At 43.3% G+C, this 8,265-nt stretch overlaps 1 protein-coding gene across 1 annotated transcript; it reads left to right on the top strand.

The window, feature by feature from the left end:
- Positions 1 to 2,206: 2,206 nt before the first annotated feature.
- On the top strand, positions 2,207 to 7,473 carry LOC123156669 (RNA-binding protein mde7). The gene is made up of 8 exons (XM_044574824.1): positions 2,207 to 2,657; positions 2,740 to 2,815; positions 3,869 to 4,001; positions 4,113 to 4,224; positions 6,327 to 6,418; positions 6,555 to 6,624; positions 6,704 to 6,786; positions 6,954 to 7,473. The coding sequence occupies exons 1-8, from the start codon at positions 2,343 to 2,345 to the stop codon at positions 7,030 to 7,032; spliced, it is 960 nt and encodes a 319-aa protein (XP_044430759.1). The 5' UTR covers positions 2,207 to 2,342; the 3' UTR covers positions 7,033 to 7,473.
- The last annotated feature ends 792 nt before the right edge of the window (positions 7,474 to 8,265 follow it).

Genomic DNA, 8,265 nt, shown 5'->3' with positions numbered 1-8,265 from the left:
GATCAAGGGGCGCTGGTCACCGCCTCTGTGCACCTATGCATTTTCTGGAGAAAAAATGTGCCTTTTTCAGGGCTAGAAAAAGTGCGCCTTTGCACACGATGACGCTGGAAGAAGATGTGGATCGGGAGACTAAGGGGATCGGGCTAGGGTTAGAGTAGTCGAGCTGGGCTTTAGGGGTTAGATGGGCCGGCGTACGAGGTTATGCTTTTATTTCGCGCGGGAGGTTAGTCAGGCCGAAAAAAAAGCTATACAAGTGCTATATTAGGGTGAGCCCATCCATGCAGTTCTGCCAAGGCCCAAGTAGTCTCCTAGTGAGCCTTTTCATGTTAATTTACTTATTGCTATATTAGGGTCGGCCCATCCATGTAGTTCTGCCAAGGCCCGAGTGGGCTCCTAGTCAGCCTTTTCATGTTAATTTACCTATTGAAAAATAGTCCCACATTGCTTTCTAACACTGAATCTCATCAATTTAAATATGTGACGAAGTTGTGGAAGAACAAGCTTTTTTTAAATTAATAAGTGGAGGATCAAGCATGAATCTGATGGATAAACGAAGGAGAGGGGCAAGCTTAAGAATAAGCAACATTCAGAAAAAATTAATAAGTGGGCTCTTTTGCTAGTGTACAACAATGAAATATATTTCAATCTTTCACTATCCTTGAACTGAAAATTAAAATATGTAAAATATGATGTGTTGTTAAAAAGTTTGCGTCAATTTTAATTAATTTGATTATCACCGAAACCAAACCTTATTTTGGGAGGGACTAAAAAACCGAGATCCGTCTTCGTATGGGACGCGGATCCTCTACCATGCCTCTTAGCACGGCAGGGGTGCCGTGCCTCCTGCGTACGCCTGCAGACGTACTCACATGGGCCAACATAATTACCAAAAGCTAATCTGCCCAGCCCATCCATGAGATGAGATGTATCACACGTAACTACATCCCGCTCGAAAAAAACTGATCAACTATAAACCCCTAAAAAACTAACTAACTATAAAAAGGTAATTAACTAGTACAATTAATACATGACCAACACTGTAAAATGAACCAACTCCGACCGGTCCCAAACCCGCTTCTGATCAGCAGCCGCCGCTTCAATGCGGAGGCAGGTTCCCAAGGAACCAACTCCGACTGCTGCACCGCATTGAAGCGGGTGACCGACCCTTCGCATGGCCTGGTCACGGTTATTTAAGCCGTGCTCCAACGACTGGTCAGGCGGCCGCCGAGAAGCCCTGCCGCGACGCCACCACCTTCCGGCGCCCCAAACCCGACTCCGACAACTCCGATAGCGGGTCAGGCAACGATGACGACGAACGGAGGGATCTAGGGCGGCGGTGCTCGACGGCGACATTGGTGAAGCGGTCGCCGACCAAAGGGATCCAGGGTGGCCATCCTCAGCGACGGCTTGGTGCATGCTTTGATTCAGTGTAGCAATCTTTAACGGTAGTTAAGTACACCTTCCGTAAAGAAATATAAGAAAATTTAGTGATTTAAACACTCTTATATTTCTTTACGGAGGGACTAGGACCTATGCATGTGCACTAGCGATGGAAGCAGACGTCATCCGAATGTCCACAAAGCAAAAACTGCACCAATGTTCATTACTTTAATAATTATGTTAGTTTAATTATATTTTTGTTCGTGGACCGTCACAAACTTTTGAAATTGTTTGGATTGCTTACCACATGTGTCACGTGATGGACCGTCACGAACTTACGGACATCATCCGCTTACATCCTTGCACGGACGTACCACTGCAGTTGCGCACGATCGATTGGCATATAACTATAGTTGTGTGTAGTCGACGAATGTGCTAGTTACATGTACTATGGAATAAAGACAAAAAAAGTACCAATCAAATTGATTTAAATCCGGTCAGCGTAAAATATGACCAATACTATTTAGCAAAATATTTTTTCTTATATAAGTTCATTTTCATTTGACAGTGTTGGTCATGTATTAATTATACTAGTTAATGCTTTTTTTATAGCTAATTAATTTTTTAGGGGTTCATAGTTGATCAGTTCTTTTTTGAGCGGGGTATAGTTAATCAGTTTTTTAGACAAATATAGTAAATCAGTTCCTGCAAAAAAGAAAGTTAATCAGTTGAGACATACTATGATACATCTAATGAATGGGCTGGGCAGATTAGCTTTTGGGAATTCTCATATTCTGGCCTATGTGAGTGCGTCTGCACGCGTACGCAGAAGGCACGGCACCTGTGCCGTGCTAAGAGGCACGGTAGAGGAGCCGCGTCCCTTCGTATGTCCCATCTCCTCTGCACTGCCAAGCTCCAGAACCCAATCTCCCCCGCCCCCTGTTAGGGTTCGTGCCGTCTCCATGGCAGGCGCCGGCATCCACCCGTTTCACCAGCAGTGGCCGCCCCAAGCGGCGGTGCCCGCGCCTCCCGCCGTCCCACCGCCTCCCCCCGTACCAGGCGCACCCGATGCCGCCGCCCGCCCCGGCTCTGACGAGGTCCGCACCATCTTCATCATGGGGCTCCCCGTGGACGTCAAGGAGCGGGAGCTGCATAACCTGCTGCGCTGGCTTCCGGGATTCGAGGCTTCCCAGATCAACTTCAAGGGCGACCAGCCCATGGGGTTCGCACTCTTCTCCTACGCGCACCACGCCATCGCCGCAAAGGCCGCGCTGCAGGTTCGGTTTTGTATGGGCTTGTTATATCGATGCCGCGCATTTCCTTTTTTTGGATGGATGTGACCGGATGTTCTCTCTGCAGGATCTGGTCTTCGATGCGGAGACCAAGTCGGCGCTGCACATCGAGATGGCCAAGAAGAACCTATTCATCAAAAGAGGTGCGTTTTGTCCATGCCTCTCACGCTTTCTTCTGGCTGTTGCATAATGTGTCGATCATTAGATGGAGACGTACGCTTTTTGGGTCAGAGTCTATAGAGTGAATTTGAGGTAGCATTATGTGCTAACTGTGGTTTAAATGTAGAGTGGGAGCTAACTAGTGATGCTTTGTGTGTTGGCATGCAAGAATTATGTGCTACAGCTGTGCGGTGGAAGATGACTCTGCCCATCATCTGTGAACATGTGAACTAATGAGGAATCATGGCCACTTGCAGGCATCTAATTTTTTTTGGACCCCGATAATTCCTGAACGTTCGGATTTTGAGCATGTCACCCCGAACATTTTTTCATGTCTAACTTTAGTTGACACGAGGTGACAACTTTAGTTTTTAAAACATGACAACTTTGTCCCAGTTTGTCTTTTGTCAGAACATTGCCATGTTTGCCAACCTCGTGTGAACTAAAGTTGCCATGAAAATGGTTCGGGTTGCCATGCTTAAAATCCAAACGTTCGGGATTTATCATTTGCGTTTTCTTTTTAAATTATATGTCCTGTTGTGTCTTTTCTTATTCATGTTGCTACATTTAATATTGCGACCTATTATTTGAAGCGGCTTGACCTCCGTGCTCCTCTCATGGTACAATCCTCTTACTGCTGAGTCCTCTTTCTCCTCGGCCCAGCGCGATTTCCCCGCTAAAAAAGCAAGACCGATATAATGTAGGACTGGTGCTGACAGTTCATCATGGAAGAAAGAACTCACACAGCCAGGATCAGTGTTAGAGCTTCAATGCATTATACCAATTTGATATGTCCATTTGCATGTTTTTTTAAATGTTGGGAACACACTTTGAATTTTGTACCTAATAAGGTCGTTGGATTTTGGAAGTTTCTGATTGCACGGCTAAACCTCGATGCAAAAACTTAGCTAGAAATGTGATATCATCTAAGTTCATTCTATCTTTCTCAATTGTTAGTTACACCAACTGCTAGGCTTTGGTATTTGCATATGAATAATATGTTGAAAGTTGAAACACTTTATTAAAACCTATGTTAGGTGTGGGAACTGATGCAAATGCTATGGACCAAAGTAAACGCTTGCGAACTGGTGAAGACTATACTCATTCTGCGCATGCTCCTCCTCCATTCCACCCACCCCCACCAGCTGTTTCCATGTGGGGAACTGCAGGGTAATTTTTGTATGTTTATGCTCTTTCTGCCAACTAATTATATACATTCGTCGGTCTTTTATAATGAATTTTTTTGGTCTTCTATAATGCTTGTTTTTGGGTCTTCTTCAGTTATATGGCAGCTCCGCCTCCTTATAATCCTTATGCTGGCTATCCTGTGCCGGCGGTACCAATGGCTTCACCTTCTCCTTTGCCAGGCCCAACAGCATATGCTCCTGTGCAGGTAATCAATTTGGATTTAGGCAATTGTTTGGTCCGTATTCAAAATATAGTTACCGATTTTTTGGCAATGACCACAATTTTTGTGTTTGTTTGGATCGTTCCCTATGTTTTGCCATGCCCATGCCCCTTTGCCCACTCTAGTTCATTTTTCTTGCCAACTTTTGCCAAACCATGGGCAAGGAAAACCATGGCCAAAGTTGGCTAGCCAAATTTCTGGCAAGTCAGACTTGGGCTAAAACCAAAGTACCAAACACACCCTAAATGCATTTTCCATGATATTTAGTTTATCCTGGATTGTGACTTTTTTGTCACCCTATCCTGAAAAGGTCTATTAATATGCTGTAGCATGTACACTGACCTAATAATTTTGCTGCTTCTCCTTATTACACTTGTTTTCTTGAGTCTACTAGTAAATGTATATGGGTAATGCACGTTAATATTAGGCAGTATATTAATTGCATGCACATCTTAGGTAGGATATTATTCGCGAGTTAATTATGTGATTTGCGTTGACATTGATATTTGGTATGGTATTAATTGCATGCTAAACATGTTGAGTGCTTACCATTGGAGTAATTTAGATCATTGGATTGGCATGATTTGATGGCCGAGATTAGTTGGACCTACCCCTTAGGGTCTTTTTATATTGGTATAGATTACTGAAATCTGTATAGTTTGCTTTTTGCATAAGTGTTATGACCGGTTTGGTCTACAACCGAAAGAGGCCCACCGGGCATTAGTATTAGGGGCTTGACCCACAAGTTATCTTAGGCAAGTTATTTTAGGAAAGTTATCTTAGGCTAAAGTTATAAATACTAGTTGTAAGACATCGTTTGAGAAAGCAATAAAGATATTATCATCTTCTGTTGCCCGGCTCCCTGAGGAGCCGGAACCCTAGCCGCCACCAGCCAACCGCCGCCGCACCTAAACCCTAGCCGCGACGGCGCCTCATCGCCGGCGCGCCAGCTCCCGCCCTCGTCTCCCTCCTCCCTGCCCATACAATCTACGCCGAAGGCCCGGTAGGAACCCTAGTCCTACCAATAAGAGATACTGTTTCTTGCATAGAATAGTCAGATAATCATGGCTCATGTCCCTGCAGTACTAAACAACACTCACTTTTAAGCACTTAAGGCGCAATGCAAGGCGGCGTCTTAGACATGGCAGAGCATATGCATAGCACAATAAATCACAGCATAGCACTACAAATCGAAGCACACAAAACCAGTCACAGATCGAAGCAGGGCACTTGGAATTCCTAAATCGAAGGAGCACAAGTGCACAAGAGGGCAGGGGAGGAGAGACCGAGAGTCACATTCTGACTGGAGGTATAGACGGCTGTTGAGCTGTTGGGACTGTGGAGGAGCCAGTCATCAGCCGCCAGAGGAAGAGAGCAGAGAGAGCTCCTATCTTAGGGACGCCTTAAAAACAATGCACTTGAGTACCTTCCTAAGATTTTAATGGACTTATATAGTTCATGTTTCCTGGAATCTCCTACACCCACTTGATCTTATTAATACTGGATCCCTTGCACTGGTCTCAGACTTGTAGGGGAAGTTCAACTGTCGAGAAGTGAATGAAACATTTACAAATAGTGTATGTACTTATGTTTTGAAATACTATTAAGATATTTCATGATGGTCTCGCACGTTATCGACATTTGTTTGGTGAATTTAACGTATTGCTACTCTATGGTCTTATATCTTGTCATGACCTATTTATATGTGTGCCGTGGTATATTTTAGTGTCTTCTTTGTCACTTACAAATTATTTAGGTCTAGTGAAATGACAGTTGGGATAAGACTCTTCAGTTTTGAATAGTGCAGTAAAGACGTAGTTGCTGTTACATTATACGATACTTCTCTGTAGATGATTCTGACTTGGCCTGTCTCTGGTGAATGCCAATCTAGTGGGCATATGAAATTCCAAATCAAGATCGTTAGATACTTGATGAATGGACGAGATGTCACATGGGATAAATGAGAAATGTGCCGCAGTACTTGATTAGAATATTGTCCGAGTCTATCTTCATTCTTCACTCTTTTCTCACTGTTCAAGATTTTGGAAAATAAGATTGTTGATTGAACCTTCTAATTTGCTTTGCAGAACATGAAAGATAACCCTCCCTGTAATACCCTTTTCATTGGAAATCTTGGTGAAACTGTTGTTGAAGAGGAATTGCGGGGCCTCTTCAGTCTGTAAGAATCAACCCTTTCAAGTATAAAATTCAAGTAGATATTTGTCTGCTTATTGGGTGCATTGCTGCAGCCCACTTTGGTTTCAGTTGTGGCACACTGGCACTAACCATATCTGATATTTTTCAAAAAATGACAGACAACCTGGTTTCAAACAAATGAAAGTGTTGCGTCAAGACAGGAACACCGTCTGTTTTATTGAGTTCGATGTAAGTGGTTGTGATGGTTTAATTATTTATGTGCATGCCGCTATTATTTTCTTATCTCTCAAACTTCTGCGATTTGCAGGATGTGAGCGCTGCTTCTGCTGTGCACCATACTTTACAGGGTGCCGTTGTTCCTAGTTCTGGCCGCGGTGGGATGCGAATCCAATATCCTTTGTTAGTTTATAATTTGGTTTCATGTATCAAGTAATTAACTTCATTTAGTTAATTAATCATTTTTATGATTGCCTTGCATTAGCTTGCTGTATTGTGCCTCCATTTGCTTGACTGTATATGGTTTATAGTGACCTTTTTGTAGTCCTTAACGTTTGAACGTTTTCAAAAAATCCCTTCGGGCGAAGGAAGGACTTAGTTGGTGGCATGGTCGGCACTCTGAATGGTGCTCCTGTTTGAGGGGATGTATCTTGAACTTTAGCATGACATCTTGAATTATCATCTGCATTGTTTTAGCCAAATCTGTTCCTGTCATGTGTGACATCAGCATCTTCATTGGGTGGAGTTTCTGGGGCATGATCATCATCTTCATTAAGTGGAGTTTCTGGGATATCATCATCATTTGATAGACATTGCATTGTCACTATTTTCATTGTTGGCGGTTTCAACTTTTTTAAATTAGCTATTGTGGTTTGAGAAGGCCACTCTGAATGTCTCCTAGACATGCATTTGGCATCTGTCATGAATATTTTGTAGTGTTATGTAGTTTTTCCAGTGTGCAGTTGCAACATTTCATGTGGTAATGGCATTGCCACATTATGATCTGGACATGCTGTAATGGTATAACCGATTTATTTGGCTTGCTGACAATTCAGTGTTGAGGGATGTTGGGATGGTTCAGATCATTATTTGTCATGCCTGTTCATGAAGGAGCACAGTTAGTAGGCATCATGACATGGCATTACTCATTTGATGAACTCCGGAACACTCTGTCCCAAGAAGCATGCCAGCATCAGTTGCTGATTAACTTAATTGACCTTTTTGGTATTGTATTTTGCTCCTAGCTGAGAGTAGCCGCCAGTGTCCATAAAATTGAAAGTGCTGGAAGCCTCTCTTTTTTTTTTGAGAGAGAGAAAGCCTCTTTTTTTTAGTAGCAGATGGTTACACACCTAAGTTGTTGCAGTTAATTCGCTAAGAGGAGCTCATGATGCTGATGGAGGCAGGCTAGTCCATAGAGGTCGTGCAGATGGAGAGGTAGGCTTAAGCCTGCATAAGTGATGCGGATAGATAGTTATGCAAGCTAGGAAGGTTCATATCAGCTTTATTCTATTATTTGTCCATGTGTGGTTTTGTTCATATGGAGACTGAATCTTCTATAAACCTGATGTTTGGTTTTGTTGGTATGTCATGAATATTAGTTTTATGCGGACCATGTGTGAGATGAATATGGATAGGTACAAACCTCTGGCTGCAACATGGTCGGCTTGCTGTATGGTGTGACTCACGTTTTATGATACAACACGTTTTGTTTAAGTGGGATAGCCCTTTGAAGTAAGTACAATATCAAGAGTATAAGCAGTGAACAGTAACAACGTGGACAAGTATCAGCGTAAACTTTTTGTGCGTTGGGCGGATGCTGTCTCAGGTGTCCATCTGTAGTTTTGGCACAGAAGCTGGCAGCGAGTGAGGGTG

Source organism: Triticum aestivum, chromosome 7B (genome assembly GCF_018294505.1).
Source record: "Triticum aestivum cultivar Chinese Spring chromosome 7B, IWGSC CS RefSeq v2.1, whole genome shotgun sequence".
Taxonomy (NCBI): domain Eukaryota; kingdom Viridiplantae; phylum Streptophyta; class Magnoliopsida; order Poales; family Poaceae; genus Triticum; species Triticum aestivum.
Note: the sequence above shows the minus strand (reverse complement) of the source record. Positions and strands in the feature narration are given on the sequence as shown.